The sequence below is a fragment of the Thermobia domestica genome, chromosome 12, assembly GCF_964235325.1.
Source record: "Thermobia domestica chromosome 12, izTheDome1.hap1.1, whole genome shotgun sequence".
Lineage (NCBI taxonomy): Eukaryota > Metazoa > Arthropoda > Insecta > Zygentoma > Lepismatidae > Thermobia > Thermobia domestica.
Window position 1 is genome coordinate 210,561,365 of NC_137465.1, and position 17,115 is coordinate 210,578,479.

At 35.3% G+C, this 17,115-nt stretch overlaps 1 protein-coding gene across 2 annotated transcripts in view; it reads left to right on the forward strand.

Annotated features, from left to right (window-relative positions):
* The first annotated feature begins 6,990 nt into the window (after window positions 1-6,990).
* Vps24 (vacuolar protein sorting 24) overlaps window positions 6,991-17,115 on the forward strand; it is a 36,696-nt gene continuing 26,571 nt past the window's right edge. The window contains exon 1 of one of the 2 annotated variants that reach the window (XM_081734700.1): window positions 6,991-7,159. In XM_081734700.1, the coding sequence (XP_081590826.1) occupies window positions 7,112-7,159 (48 nt within the window). In that variant the 5' untranslated portion in view covers window positions 6,991-7,111. Of the gene's footprint in view, window positions 7,160-15,624; window positions 15,870-17,115 lie in introns of those variants that run through there. The other variant, XM_081734701.1, reaches the window with a different exon arrangement.

The following is a 17,115-nucleotide window of genomic DNA, read 5'->3' on the forward strand; positions in this document are numbered from 1 at the left end:
CTCCCCGCATGGTCGCTGCACTCACTCAAAGAAAATTGTCCATCCAATGTTTGTTTCTCCACCACGCCTTCCGAGACATCTTGTTTAACATGTTAAGTAAGGAATTCTGAAGAAGAAGAAGAAGAAGAAGAAATCTTTAAATTTTTATTGCGTTCATTTAAGAAGAGAACGAAAACAATTACCGCAAGGTGCAAAAGAGAAAAGGATATGATCAGTTATTAAACGTAAAAGCTGTTTCATGGTAATGCACGTCAAAAGACTGCCATTTTAAAACAAGAAGTACCTCAGATGGTATTTAAGATAACAAAATAACAAATGAAAGAGGAAATTATTCTTAAGGAAGGAAAAAGACATTCGTTTTCCGAATATACATTTTTAAAAAAATAAACAGAAAACTGTCTGAAGAAGGAAATGTGTTTTCAACATGTGTGTAGGATTACTGTCTTTATACATGTGTCCTCGCACGAAATGAAGTAAGCCATCGTTATGTGTGATGACGTGATTGCTTAATTAATTTATATGTGTAATTTAGCCTCCCTTTCAGCACTGAGACTACATAAGACGTAGATCTACAGTTTAAGGTGACATCTGAACCACCGTAATGTATTCAAATTTCAATTTCAATAACACCCCACCGGGAATCGAACCTGGGAAACTTGTACACCAAATGTGTAAGCACTAGCCACAAGACAGGGAGGCATGCATGTAGACTAGAGTACACCTATGTAATAGGCTAAAAGATGGATAATTTGCAAATTTGTACCCAACAGAGAATATTTGTGTTTAACTCAGAGAAAACTAAAGAAAATACTTTTGTATTGACATAATAATTTATTAAAAACAACAAATTTATTAAAGGTGCTAAATAGAATCTTTATTCAAAGAAAATATTGCTTCTTGCTTGGTTTTAGGCTTCATTACCAAGTCCTCATAGTTTCTACATTGCTTCGTCAACAAAGGCGTGGGAGACGGAATCTTACGTGAACATGTACGTTTATTTCCTTATACTGTACTACTACATTGTGTTGCATGCATTTCACACTTTTTTTTGAGTCCTCAGGGCTTGATTATGCAAAGATCCAAATAAATACACAAGACTTTTTTTTTTGCAATTTGAATAAAAAATCATTGAAATAATGATTAAGTATTAACGTAGTTTTATTGATATACTAGCCTTTGGCTAGCTGGAGACTCCGCCCGCAGACCCCAGTGTTTGCTCGGCCTACGGCCTCGCATCTTTTAAACCCACAATTCTACCACATCTTAAGTTTCTTTTGTGTTTCAACTACCTACCTACCTAACTAACTAACTCTATGGCCTATGGAACCCGGAGGTTCAGTGCCGCGTTCACAAAAGCTCTCCACTGACTTCTATCCTTAGCTAATTGCATCCAGTTTCTACTTTGTATTCCTATCTCTGCGAGATCCATCTTAATATTGTCCTCCCATCTGCGCCTAGGTCTTCCTAATGGTCGTTTTCCTATGGGTCTACCAGTCAAGACTTTGAAAGCATTTCTAGTTTCTTCCATTCTAGCTAAGATAAGATTTTGTATCCCAAGAAAACGATCATTTAAATAACATGGGAATTTCTTCATCCCTCCTTTTAACCCTTTAAAAACTAAAAATATTCATGTTTGACGGCTAGTGGGTTAGTCCCGGAAGGCTACAATCATGCCAAATTTCACCATTCTAATCCTGCGGGAAGTGCTTAAACATTTTGGGATGTAGATGTCCCCCATAAATAACATGGGAAAGATTTTTCGATTGTCCATAAAACCTCACTAAAGTTGGAAATCTTTAATTTGGTAACGCCAACGAAAACGTACAAGCATTCAGAATTTCAAGCTGTTATTGCAATTACAAGTACCTAAAACATGACATTATAGGTTAAAAAAAAAAAAATTAAATAACATGAGGAATTTCTTCATCCCTCTTTAGACCTCCTAAAAATTAAAAATATTCATTTTTGACAATCTTCCCTTCGATTAGTCCCGAAAAACTACAATAATGTCAAATTTCAGGTTTCAACTTTCTACATCAACTGGAAGTACTCGTTATTTTGTCAGTTCAGTTCAGGTAGTATTGTATACAGGGTTTCTTTCAGAAATAATGTTCCGGGGGGGCACACTTAGTTTTCCGGGGGCCCTGCTGATACTATTCCATTTATTATTATATTATAAAAGTATTATTTTGGTCTGCGCCGGGAGGGCACTCTCAGTGCTCCGGAAGGGCAGTGTCCCCAAAAAACAAGTCTTTAAGAAACACTGATTGTATACAGGGTGTTTCAAAACAACATCGACAACGTTTGAGAGGTGATTCCTGACATCAAAATAAGATGAAAAGTATAGACCAACCTGGGTGCACAAACGCTTCCTTTCGGAGTTATAGGCTGCCGAAAACATGAAAAAATGAATTAATCCAATGTTCTCGGGATTGCTGCCAGAGTGAGTGTTGCTGTGCTGAGCTTTTGTTACCATACAGCGGCAACATCTTCAAGATCATATGAAAAAGTGAACTTTAAAGGTCCATAGCTCCAAAACTATGGGATCTACTGTAATCGGGTCAGGACTTTACTTAGGTACTAATATGTGCTCTATCCAGAAATATGTGTTTCAGAATCCTAAGACACTCACGCAACAATTTTTTTTGCAGGTAGTTTGGTTACGGGCATATAATCTGAAGTACTCACTAACTACCTCCATAAAATTGTTGCGGAAGTACTGCAGGATTCTGAAGCACAAATTTTTGGATAGAACATATATTAGTTCCTTAGAAATTCTTGACCCGACTATTGTAGGCCCCATAGTTTTGGAGCTATGGACCTTTAAAGTTAATTTTTTCACGTTTTCGGCAGCCTATAACTCCGAAAGGAAACATTTCTGCACCCAGGTTGGTCTATAGACTACTTTTTGTATTATCTTGGTATCAGGAATCACCTTCCAAACGTTGTTGGTGTTGTTTGGAACACCCTGTATAGTTAGGGGGTTATAGACCAGTCAACAAATTGAGCAGTTGATGGTCTTGTTATCTTCCGAGCATTTTATGAAAGAAAATTTGAGAAGATGCAGGGTGTTTGGGGAAGTAAAAACCTTAATAATCTCTTTACACGTTTTAATAAGTCTCTTCTAAGAGCCTTGTGTTTCACACACGAAGAATATTGTACGCTTTGGTGCACTCAAGACAGGCTGTTGTCAGCTAACAGATTATTCTTCTGTCAGTAAAAGGTCTTCTTCCCTCACCCAAGGACATAGAAGGAGAATCCAACGGAAGAAAATATTTATTTGAAAAGAAAAAAAAAAGTAAAAAGGAGGAAAGAAGCATTTTATACTTAAAAGCTAAATTAACCGAAATTAAGATTTCAACATGTTTACAAGGAAGAAATCATGAAAGAGATACGAATGCAATAAACGTTATAATTTGAAATGCATATTGTGTTCTTATCCTTTTTACATTTTAAATATTTTCGTCCTCTTCATTAAATTTAATTTCCAAGAATTCTTGTTTTCGCTAAACAATATTTCCTAATCTGTATGAGTCTTCTTCCTATAATATATGAGGCTTGGCACATATACAAATTCTACATCTTATTACCGTACGTACAAAAAGTCTAAAGATTAGACATATAGCGATTCATATACAGGGTGTTTCAAAACAACACCGAAAACGTTTGGGAGCTGATTCCTGACACCAAGATAACACGAAAAGTATAGACCAACCTGGGTGCACAAATGTTTCCTTTCGGATTTATAGGCTGCCGAAAACATGAAAAAAATAAACTTTAAAGGTCTATAGCTCCTAAGTGAAGTCTTGACCCGACTACGATACGTCCCATAGTTTTGAAGCCATGGACCTTTAAAGTTTATTTCTTCATATTTTCGGCAGCATATAACACAGAAAGGAAGCATTTGTGCACCCAGGTTGGTCTATACTTTTCGTCTTATCTTGGTGTCAGAAATCATCTCCCAAACATTGTCGGTGTTGTTTTGAAGCACCCTGTAGATCCTCTTCAGCTGAAAAAATATGGATGAATGTAAATGCTCATGTGTAGCTTGCGAAAAATCAAATTTTTTGAACCGAAAAATTGATGTTGTACGATAACCACGCCATTTATCGCTTTCGAGACAGGGTGGCCACAGTGTCACTAACGGTAGTGACACTAATTAAGATACCGGGATGATTTTTTTCTGTGCCAAATCTGGTTGGACCATAGTTTATCCTGATCGTAATTTTTTCTGGGTGTCGAATTTCACTCCCAAGTTTTGAGCCCAAAGTAAAAAATTTGAGAATATTGGGATTTCGAGTTTTCTTTTTTTTAGTTTATTCAGTATAATTTCCTTTGTTTTAGAGAGATCTACTTAGGACTTGTCAGGTATATACCTCATATGGTTACCTACTTTTTTTTAGACCAATTTGAACACACAATCAGTGTTGCCAACTAGGGATATTAAAAATTTTCTTTTTCCGTCAAAAAATTGGAAATTTTTGAAATTTATGTTTATAAATCCGTACCTATACGTACGAACGCAAATCAACTTACGCCAGTCGAACATAAGTCCTTACTGAATAAAAAAAAGTACATATCATAATAATTCGATAATTAGGGGGTGCACGAAAAATTCGAATTTAGGTTCTAAACCTTGATTCTTTTTACTTTTCTGTTTACCATAACATAGAGAAGATATTTTTAATTACAAGCTCCGTTTCTTAGGTATCGACATGATACTTGTAGGATATATTAGTAGAGTACCAAAGTTTATTTTAAGATAGTTTGCATCTGTCTGGTAGCAGTATTTCCAGCCATAGAAAATTTTAATTCCCTATTTTAGGGCAATATTCGAAAAATATTAAATTTATGGACAATTGAAAACTTTCTTCCAATTCCAATTTAACGTTAATATTCTTATCGTTTTCGGGGGATACCAACCTCATCTTTAATTTTTAGCTCATGGATTTTTATGGAAAATTATTTTTCTGCTTTCTTTAAAATGAAATGGAAACTGAATAGGGCCTACATAATGCGAATTTGCTGATTTCTTCAAATCTACCTCAATATTCCTTACTTTATAAACACACGGATTTTCATTATTAATATTACTTAATGATATATATGATTATTAAATATAGGAATTATATATAACAACTGAGTGATGAATATTTATATAAATTTAAAGAAGAAGTAAGTAAATAAAATCAAACCATTACAACTTTAATCTATTTCAAAGGAAATAGAAAAAATCTCTATAGAAACTAGTGACAGTGATGCCAGCTCGTAGAAAAAATATCCCACTTAGTAGGATTTTTGACATTGATTTCTCCAATAGAGATAAAAGGAATTTTCATAGAAACTGGTAGTATATGGGATTTTTCATACATTTACTTCATCAATGTCAAAAGAATTCTCTATTAGCAGGTTGAATCTTCAATAGACGTGAAATCAATGCTAATTGTAAAATTTTGTTACTATAAAATATATATGTTAGTAGATTATCACTCTTATGGAGGTGATTTAGCAGTGACTTGAGAATCTCAAAAACTAAGCACCATGGAACTTATTAACAACTCTAGAATTATATATATCAAACGAGAAACAAACATCTTAGGACAAAACGTTTCACACGATATTACTGAAGAATGAAGTTTGTCTTATCTTCTTTTGCTACGAACTGTCGAAGATAACGACATAAATGCGTGATGCAATGATAATTTCTAACAACAAAATGTACTTGTTTCCGTCAATATATATATATATATATATATATATATATATATATATATATATATATATATATATATATATATATATATATATATATATATATATATATATATATATATATATATATATATATATATATATATATATATATATATATATAAATTCTCCCTCTTAATTACCTATTCTTAAACTGTTTGAATAACATAGATCATAGATGGTCTGAATTCGTTCATATATTGAAGAAAATGAGTGACATACAATAGGTTCATCCTTCATATTTTATAAATTTTAAGAATTTTGTAGAGAGTGGGATAATTTCTGCCTTTCGAGATGGGATTTTTAAAACGTTTCAGCTGGTATCACTGACTAATGAGCCCTGAAACAAGGATTGTGCAGGTATTCAATGCCATAAATGTTCCTAGTTTAAACAAGTTTTGGTAGCTGTACACGAAATCTTCTTGATAAATAGAACATCGAAAACTACTAAGCATATACAGTAATGTTATAACGTAGAAATATACAACTGTAACACAAAATTAACCAAATTATCCAAGGACAAGAATATGGTTTGTTCTGAATATGGACAATTCACCATTTTGGTACTCAAGAAAATACTACGTTATTTGCTGAATTTTACTAACGTGCCAAAATGAAACATTTGTTTCTTTAGTTTCTTACAAACTTTATGGTTAGAATTTATACCTTTTGTACCAAATCTATTACATCTAATGGTTATATAAATCAAACGAAATATTCAGTTTGAGACTTCCTATTAACTTTTGAAGCCAAAATCGAGTAGAGTGGGAATGCATTTGGCAATCTGAGCTTAATTGTTTACGATGAAAGATTTTTCTTTTTTCTTTCTTTTTCTTTTTTCTTTTTCTTTTCTCTTTTATTGAACAGTATTCAAACGTAGAATAAATCTACATTCTTCGTTTAGGAGGAAAACACTATTTTTCACTTCTCTGTATGGATCTTTGTGTTAAATGTTCGGGCTATGATGGTGGGCTACGATGTGAAATTAGTTCGTTTTTCACATTCATAAATGTGTGTAACCTCAGTGACCAATTAAATTGGTTATGTTGGAGTGAAATGGAGGACAGATTCATTCGCCTCTTGTATCATAATCAATCATTTCCGTCAATTCTTATATTGAATTTACTATGTTACAAAGTAATTATTAATAACATTACTTAATGATATATTTGACTTGGACCTGGATCTGCAACTGAAATTATAAAATCTCAATTACCTTATGAAAGAAAGAAATAAAAATATAAAATGGAGTGAAGAGGTTATTATCCAGTTTCTTCCTTAATTCATGATCTAAATACATAAATGGAATGGGAAGGATGAAAATTAAATCGTTGCTGCTTCCATAAATGTGCATGGAGCTATGTTTTCTAAATCAAAGTCGCCTGATATCGATCAATTAAAGGAGTCGGTAAGCTAATAGTATAATTGATTAGCAATAATCTATTAATTTGTAGAGGATAAAGAAAGGATAGAAAGACTTCAGATCAAAATTAGTGGTGACATTAAAGGAGCAGAAAGGGAATATAAGAGACACTTTTCGAAAATTTACAGGTAAATTGTCTTAATTCACAAAAGACTAATAACATTTACGGAACTTATGTAGGATCTATGTAGGCGATCAACCTCTAACTGAAATATTAACGTAGAAACAACACTGAAAAGTTAGCTCTATTACCATCATATTGTACTACGAAAACATCGCATACAACACGTACTTTGTAATATTAGTAACAGAAATATATACTTATACTTCATTCATTATGACAAACATGTCTTTATTAGGATTTAATTTGTTTTATTACTTGTCCTAACCTAAAAGGATATTAAAGTACTGGTTCTTGCATGATGAAATGGCGAATATCTGTGGAACAATAGTGACTAACCATATAAAAGCGTATCGCCCCTTCGAGACTTCACTGTAGAGAACTAGTTACATTTATGCTTTTAGTGGTAATCTTGCACAAGTTCTTTTTTTTATATATATATATATATTTTTTTTAACTTGTCATGAAGAAAAGCTGATTATTCTTATATTTATTTAGTATGCACAACTGTTTTCACAGCATATTAGTTTCAAGAGAGATTTAACTTAAAGAGGTAAATGCTTAGCAGATGGGGTCCAGAAGTAAGTTTTAAAAAAAATGCGAAATTTACAGGAGAAATGGAAGATGCAAGAACTTAGATCTAACATATCCTAACCTAAACTAAACTAACTTAAAAGAACCTGAACTAACCTAATATTAATATAAATAAGCGAAATTCTATCATTTTTTCGAAAATTCTGCTGACTCCTATACTTATATAATGTAACATAAACTAACCTAACCGAAACTAAGCTAATCTAACCTAAAGTAACCTGAACTAATCTAAACTTACCTAATGTGAACAGAAACTACAGAAATTATTGTAACCTTTTTAAAAAAAAAAATAGAAAAAAATAGCTGGACCCCTTCTGCTAAACATGTCCTTTAAAGAAATTAGAGGAAAGTCATATGAGAGAGGAATACCAGATTCAACTGTCTAATAGATTCTCGGTTTTAGAAGGTTCGGAGTGCACTAGTGTTAAGGATACTGGGTTGAAATTAGGGATATCAATAAAATTTCAGCAGAAGAAAAATTGAGGTATGTGTAAATACATAGCAACAAACCATGGTTTGACCTCGAATGCACTAAACTAGGATACAAAATCCCTATGATCCAACTACACAAAATTTTGTAGACATCAGGCGAGAAACTTCCAAAACTTTTAGAACAAAGAAACTATTTTTTGAAAGCGAAAATTAAGAAACTTGAAGATAATAGTAAAAACAAAAACATTTGGGATATGTATAAGGGCATCCACCAATTTAAGAAAGGTTATCAATCTCGCGCTTATATTAAAGAAAGATTAGAACTCTTCCGCCGTTCTTATGAGATGACGGAACATTTCTCATTGATGTAGATAGCATCTTAAATAGATGAAAAGATTTCTTTGACACGCAGGCAAAAACTAATGTTCGTGGAGAAAGGGAAATGCACACAACAGAACCGTATATTCCGGATCCTAGCCGAACAGAAGTAGAAATCGCTATAAAGAAATTAAAGAAACGTAAATCTCCGTGTGTAGACAAATGCCAGCTGAATTAATTTTAGGTGGAGGGGAAAATTGTGGAACAACAAAAAAATTGATTCTCGTTATCTGGAACAAGGAGGAATTCTCACAAGAGTGAAAAGAATTAATCATTGTTGTTCCAATTCAACAAGAAAGGCGACAAAACTGAATGTAATAATTGCGATACACTTCTCTTCTGTCAATATCCTATAAAATCTCAAAAACACTTTTAGCAAGATTGACCGCATTTGCAGGTGAAATTATTGGAGATTATCAACGCGGATTTAGGCGAAATCGATCAACTATCGGCCAGATGTTTACCGTTCGACAAATACTCGAAAAGAAATGGGAATGTAATGCTCCTGCACATAAATTATTTATTGATTTTAGAAAGATTTACGACTCGGTTAGGAAGAAAATATTGTAAACATTCTTACGGGATTTTGAATACCGAAAAAAGCTAGTTAGATGTTTAAATGAATCCCAAAATAAAGTCCGAGAAGGAAAATTCTTGTCCACAAGTTTTCACGTAGAGAATAGCCAGAAACAAGGAGATGTCGCCATTATTATTCAACTTTGTTTTGGAGTATGCTATAATGAAAAACAAAGACAACAACCAGGACCTAGTACTGAATGGTATTCATAAAGGTTATGGCGTATGCTGATGATGTAAATACAATAGGGGATGATAAGAGAACAATAGAAAGAAATGCAGAGATCTTATTAACGCTGCCAGGAAAATGTGAGTAAATGCAGGAATAACTAAATACCGGGATCGTAATATTGCAAATTAATTATGAATGTGTCAAAATACCAAATAATGCTTTCGACAAAGTAGATACTTATAAATATCTAGAAGCAAAATTAACAGACCAAAACGATATCGACGAAAAAATTAAATGTGACTAAAAGCAGAAATTCGTGTTGTTATTCAGTTCAAAATCTTTTGTCGTTGCGAATTCTCTCGAGGAATTTAAAGCTTAAAATATATAAAGCGATTATCATGTCTATTGTCCTGTGTGGTTGTGAAACATGGTCACTTATTTTGAGAGAAGAACGCAAACTCGAAGTAGGCCTATTGGAGGAAAAAAATCCTGAGGAACGGGATTGGAAAATGGCGGAAGCTTCATAATGAGGAACTACATAAATTATACAGTTTACCAAACATTGTTAGGGCCATCAAGTCTAGGAGGCTCAGGTGGGCAGGTCATATAGCTAGAATGGAAGAAAGTTTTAACTGAAATGCTTACAAAGTTTTAACTGAAAATCCAATCGGGAAACAAACATTAAGATGACCTAGGCACAGATGGGAGGACAATATTAAGATTGATCTCGCAGAAATAGGAATACAAAGCATAAATTCAGTTGGCTAAGGACAGAAGTCAATGGGAAGCTTTTCTGAACGCAGCATTGAACTTCCGTACCATAAGCCATATACAAGGTAACCAAAAAAGTTCTTACCATTTTTGATGCCCAGCGTTCACAGAGAGGAAACTAAATGACGCACGTGCGTGCCAAGCAATCGGGAGTTAGTGTGACCATCGAATTTCGCTAATAGAGGCATGTTGTGCACATACAGCAGTCATAGTTTGCACAGTGTCGAAGAGAAATGGAAGTATCAAAGCAGCTTATTCGGTTTTTTTTGTTGTATGACTTTCAAGTGGGCCTGTCAGCTGCCAGATCAAGTCGCCGCATATGCCAGGCATTTGGGAAGAATGCCGTGAACGAACGCACTGTCAGGTATTGGTTTCAGAAATTTAGTTCTGGAGATGTGAGCCTGTCCGATGAACCTCGCAATGGACGACAACATGTGTTGGATAATAAGGCACTGAAAGCAGCTATCGAGGAGGACTGTGATCTAACATGGACGAGCTTGCTCAAAGGTTCCATGTTTCCACCAAAATTGTCAGACTACACCTGGATGTGATAGGGAGTCATTCAAATTAAGCTAATGGGTACCCCACAAATTGTTGGCAACCAACAAGGAACAACAAGTGATCCTGTTTGTTTTTGTTTACTCGACACCTGAATACGACGGTTGCTAACTGGTGACGAAAAGTGGGTATTCTATGACATTCCTAAGCGTACCAGACATTGGTTATCCCCACATGACACTGATTTTTTTTTAATAATACGTTGTTGTGTACATAATATGTGTGCAAAATTTCAACCTTGTATCTGAAAATAAAGGATGGAAAATTGTTGAAAGTCTAAATTTAGGCCCAATATACCTAGGCACACACACACACACACACACACACACACACACATATATATATATATATATATATATATATATATATATATATATAGATAGATAGATAGATAGATAGATAGATATAGATAGATAGATAGATAGATAGATAGATAGATAGATAGATAGATAGATAGATAGATAGATAGATAGATAGATAGATAGATAGATAGATAGATATAGATATAGATATATTTACTGCATCATTACTATTTGGTTTAGAGTCATGGTTTAAACGTCATTTTTTTTCAATATAACAAGCCCTTTCCAACGGTACCATTCACATGTCCGTATCGTACACCTGAATCGGAAAAATCGGGAAAAACTTGAAATTTTTCTAGAAAAGTCACCTCGTCAGAACACTTGGGCCCCTCGGGTCCGGCCCCGGTTTCGCGTAGGCATCTCAAATAATTTAAAAAATACCCAAAGCTACACATTATCCGTATGAAAAGTTTCATCTGATATCGTGAAAGCTGAAGGCGTGGAAAATTTTTGAAACTTGCCTTACAAAAAAAAAAAAAAAAAAAGTCACGCCCTTCCGCCCCCACTTGGAGCCGCCAAATTGTCCATAAGGTTCCAAAACGCATCTGGAGTGTTCTTTGGTCAATCCTTGACTTGACCAATAAAGAAACCCGGCTTAAATACCTGTTATCGAACTTAAATAAGCGATCAAAGACGATACTACGCCATGCTAACAAAAGTTACCAAAAATCTTAAAAGGGTTAAGGTCTAAAAGTAGTCGTGCTTTTAATGGAGTTCGACAGTGTAACGATTAGTAGTGATGGTTTAGCCCCGGCGGAGAAAGACTAGTGCTGTCGAAATCGGTTTTTGGAAAAAACCAAAAACCGGTTTTTGAAAAACGTGATATTTCATAAAACCGAAATGTCGGTTTTGAAAACTGCTTTTGTGGTTTCGGTTTTGAAAACTGCATTTGCGGTTTTCGGTTTTTAGAAAACCGGTTTTCTCAAAAGCCGAAAACTGCAAATGTCACAAAAATTCGACAGCACTAATATCAAGTAACGACGAAAAAAACAGCAAAGAATCTTTCCCATCTTCGGCTCACAGTTGCCAGATGGAGAAAAATTTCACTCGGTGTAGGTAAAAATGCTCAAAATTTGCAAAGGGGAAAGAATTTTTTTTCTTAAAATGTCTTAAAGTGTAGGGAAATTCTTGTTGAGTACACTTTTACAATTGGCAGGATAAATAAGTTGCAGTTTCTCACAAAGAGGCACGGCTATTGTTATTGGGAAGTAAAAAGATACAGAATAAAACGTGATCGGTGTTTCCTTCACGTATGAACTATATTGCAGGTGTCTGGGACTTGCGATAAGAAACCAGTCAATACATGCAAAACCGAGTGGCAACAAATCAACAATAAAATTGTGTATTGCGATCTAATTTTTTTCTTTTCTTTTTTTAAAGAAAGAGATATGGTGTTTTTTTGATGAAAGAAAGAGTGGAAATGCTATTTTTAAAAACAAGGTGAAAGGAGTAATGATAATATAAAAGGTCTCAGTCTAAGTGGATGAGATTTCAAATTGACATTTCATGAGTTGCATGAGTTGCATGTCATCTTAAATAGGGATATACCTTATTTTCTATTTAGCTTAGTGTTGTCATATTACCCGATTTTTGCGTGTACCACCCGATTTTCAGGTTCTATATTAGTCCCCCGCTTAAACACATCTTAATCACGAAAAACCACCCGCTTTCTGGGATTGGAGAAAAACCTAAGACGACTTAGTTGATCAAGTGTTGGTATATTCAACGTAAACCGCTACACCTCTGACAGTCTCAATAGCGATTGAGTTAAATTTAGACTCGCGCTCAGGCTCAGGCTATGGGCCATCTGAGCAGTGCGCATGTGCAGGGCCATTTGCTAATAAGATATCTGCTCTAATGCACAATAGTTTTCTTTGTGTAGTTCGTGTGTTTTTAATGTAATGTACTGGAGGTTCTATACGTATGAATATTCGTTTGTAGATGTTGTGCCAAACATACTTGAATTATTCATGCCTTCATAAGCTACAAGAATGCCGAACGACAATTTCAAATATAACTTTAAGACTCTTATAGCAGCGAATTTACGGCTTCTGGGAAGCAAACTGGACCCCACCTGATTTTTATATATTTTGTAAATTAGACCACGAGGAACACGAATCTGAAGGAATTTTGACATTCCGAATTTCGGAGCTCGAGATATTTAAACATAAAGTGACCACGGAAGTAAACCGGACCCCACCTGATTTTTATATATTTTGTAAACTAGATCACGAGGCACACGAATCTGAAGGAGTTTTGACATTCCGACTTCCGGAACCCGAGATATTAAAACTTAAAGTTTAATATAGACGCTATGTATCTATCTATCTATATATATATATATATATATAAAACTACATTCTCTATACGAAACATATTATATCCTTTGAGATATATAAAGGTAACCAAAAAAGTTCTGTCGCTTTTTGTGGAAGTCTGTGTTCAATTGGTCCTTACACCGTGAGTTGAATGCGAATGGAGAAAAGGCGAAGGTCAAATGTTGGTGTGGGTATATCCAACATTCTACCTGCTTGTGTCAGTTCAGTTACAACATGAACTTGTGTAATGACAGAGTGAATATGGAACCTCCACAGAGCGTCATAAGGACGTGTATGCTGTACTGTACAAGTTCAAACTTGGGTCAAACGCCACTGCAGCGGGGCGGAAGATATCTCAGGCCTTTCGTGAGGGTGTCGTGATTACGCAGACAGCGCAAGGGTGGTTTAGAAAGTTTAAGGACGGTGACAAAATACTCACGAAAGACGCACCACGTGCCGGAAGACCAACATGTGTACAAAATGAAGATCTTCAGATAGCAATTGAGGCGAACAGTGGAGAGACATGTGAGGACTGGGGCTAACATTCAATGGGAGTGGAGAAACCATTCGGCAGCACCTCCATCAACTTGGGAAGCACTACAATTTGAGTCTATTGGTCCCACATGATTTGACTCCGGGCCAGAAGGCTACGCGAGCAGACACCTGTGTTTCTTTGCTGTCTCGTCTGAGGAAGGAGCCATTTCTGAACAGGATGTTGACATTTGATGAGAAGTGGGTCCTGTACAAAGCTCCACGGCGTCGTCATCATTGGTTAAAATCCCATGAACCGGTTCCAAAACAGTTGAAACCAGCAATGCAGCAGAAAGTCCTCCTGTGTGTTTGGTGGACTGCTCGCGACATCGTGCATTGGGAACTGCTACCGGCTGGTCAGAGCAGAACATCAATATGACTGTGTACTGTCAGCAGGTGAGCCGTGTTCAAGAAAATACCCAAAGCCCTGGAGCCCAAAACCACTTCTCAATCGCTAAGGGGTTCTTCCGTTACGGGACAACGCTAAGCCCCACATGGCTAGAATGACCCGGGACACCATCCTACGCCTTGGATGGGAAACACTATTACATCCGGCATACTTCCCGGACATTGCGCCGTCCGATTATCACCTGTTCCAATCCTTGGACTCTCACCTTAGAGGACTCTAGTTCATTTCCGTAGTAGAGGTGATATCTTCTTCGCTTCGCGGCAAGTTCTACCGCGAAGGAATCCCTGCCCATCCCGAACGTTGACAGAAGGTCATTGATACTGATGGGTACTATTTTTGATCTACCAGGTACGTCTTAGGTGACATATCGGTGCTCTAAGGTGATAGGTCAAAAAGCGACAGAACTTTCTTCGTTAATTTTATACATACTATATAAAACCACTGTATAAGTTCTAGTATCTCGAGTTCGGGAAGTCGGAATGTCAAAATTCTTTCAGATTATTGCTCATTTTGGTCCATTTTACAAAATATTAAAAGTGAAATGGGATCCATTTTGCTTCCGTGGTCACTTTATGTTCAAACACCTGGGGTTCCGAAATTCGGAATGTCAAAATTCCTTCAGATTCGTGTTTCTCGTGGTCTAATTTACAAAATATATGAAAATCAGGTGCAGTCCAGTTTGCTTCCCTGCAGCCGAAAAGTACATTGGAAGTGTCATCAAAGAAATAACTAAAAGTGCAAACGATCCCACGTCAGTACTTACGGTTTAGAATCCTCCACTTTTCTTATTTTAAAATATGGCAACCCTAATTTAGCTGTGACTTGTATTTTTACAACCATCAAACTATCCCTTTCGCACAGTGCTGCACATATTACCATACTAGTCTTGGAGCAAATAAAAAAAAAGTTAAAACACACATATAAATCAATACAATTGTCTCGATCGATAGATGCTTTCACAATTGTTAAAAGGTGTAATTAAAAATAGCAAACATTGTTTCTGCTTTGAAAGGGAGAAACATGGTTTCGGGCGCCTTTTGCTTTCGAAAAGAGCTTTTGCGGTTTCCGTTTCGAAATCCGCTTTTGGGGTTTCGGTTTTGATGCGGTTTACGGTTTTCAGGAAACCGGTTTTCTCAAAAACCGAAAAACCTCAAATGTCACAAAAATTCGACAGCACTAAGAAAAAGACATGATTGCGTTTATGTTAGTGTTTTATTTTTCGTATGAGTTGGCAACCCTAGCAATGGGAATATGGCGGATTTGCGAAAGCAATGGTGAGAGTGAGTGAGGAAAGACGGAAAAACTCCATTGTAAAATTGTATTATCAGGTGATAAATAAGTTGTGTACAGTTTCAAGTTATGAAGTAATCCTCCAGACTATAACGTAGGAATGTTGTAATATTTTTATATGTTGTAAATCTATAAACAATGGGGTTGTTCGGGAAATCAAAACAACGAGATCCAAAAGAACAGGTAAGTCGAGTAGTTCACTTTAATGGGTGGAGTGAGTGATATATTTACTTAATTGTCATGACAGCTATTTTGGAAACTGATAACTGTTTATTTGTAAGACAGTTTTGTATTAATAAGATAGTAGATTCATTCCAGGTATTTATTCTTTAACCTTTCAAATATTGATGCGTGGTTTCTCATAGCTGAAGGTTTGTTACATATTACAAGGTTTCCCAAGGTATATCTAATCAATTTCAATAAGAATCCATTAAAATAACTGAACTTTTAGAGGACTTCCGATGTTGCCATACTTAAATATGCTTAGCTGATATTTTGAGTTATAGAGAAAACTAACAAACGGACTTCGCATAGAAAGCCTGTACATTGAAACAAGTTCTTAAGAATTTCAGGATAGCTCTAATAGCTTTTGTCATTTTTTTAAAGGCAAATGCGTTTGTGTTGGTTTCTCATTTAGTATTATATGGTCAAAGATGACTAAATTATAGTAGAAGATGAATGTAATGAGCTCTTTTAAGGCTGGATACCACTTACGGAAGTTTACACTAAACAGTTAATCAATTCATTTTGTCGTGAGCATTTACCTGTGTTGTTTACTGCAAAATGAACTGTTTTATTTTTATTGCAACATGTAACTCATAGCACTGTTTCAATATTACTGTTCAAAAGTTATTCACGAAGTAATAATGAACGAGTTCATTATTACTTCGGTTTTTCGGGATCATTTCGGTGGCACAATATTATGTTTAAGCCAAGCATGTGTTGTAAAGTTAAGGTTATTTCTGTAATATGCATATAATTTTTATATTGTTCGTAAGCTAGCCTTTCTCCTAACGAACATTGGGTTAGGTTGAGCCATGTACAATAGTTATCTTTTGGATTTCATTTTGGGTATCATTTATCAGGGTTGGCTGGTTTAAACCAAGGTGGTTGGGAAAAAAAAAGTATGGAATTCATGATGATGTTTCCACATGTCAAACCATCTGCATTAGTTTTATCTCCTTATCACCATTTAATCAAGACGTTCCATTTTCAATTCTCGGTCAAACCACAACCTTTCTTTCAGGTGTAAGCCAAGTAGCGGTTCAGGTGTCACTTTAAGCGAAAGTCTTCTTGATAACCTCTGTATTAAATAAGGATGTTAAGCCTAAACACATGAAACGACACTAAATTGCAAATTCCTGCTTGCCTGAATGCCTGTTGGTTTATAAAGAAACTAAGGTTCCTTAAATATATTGATGGAAATCGG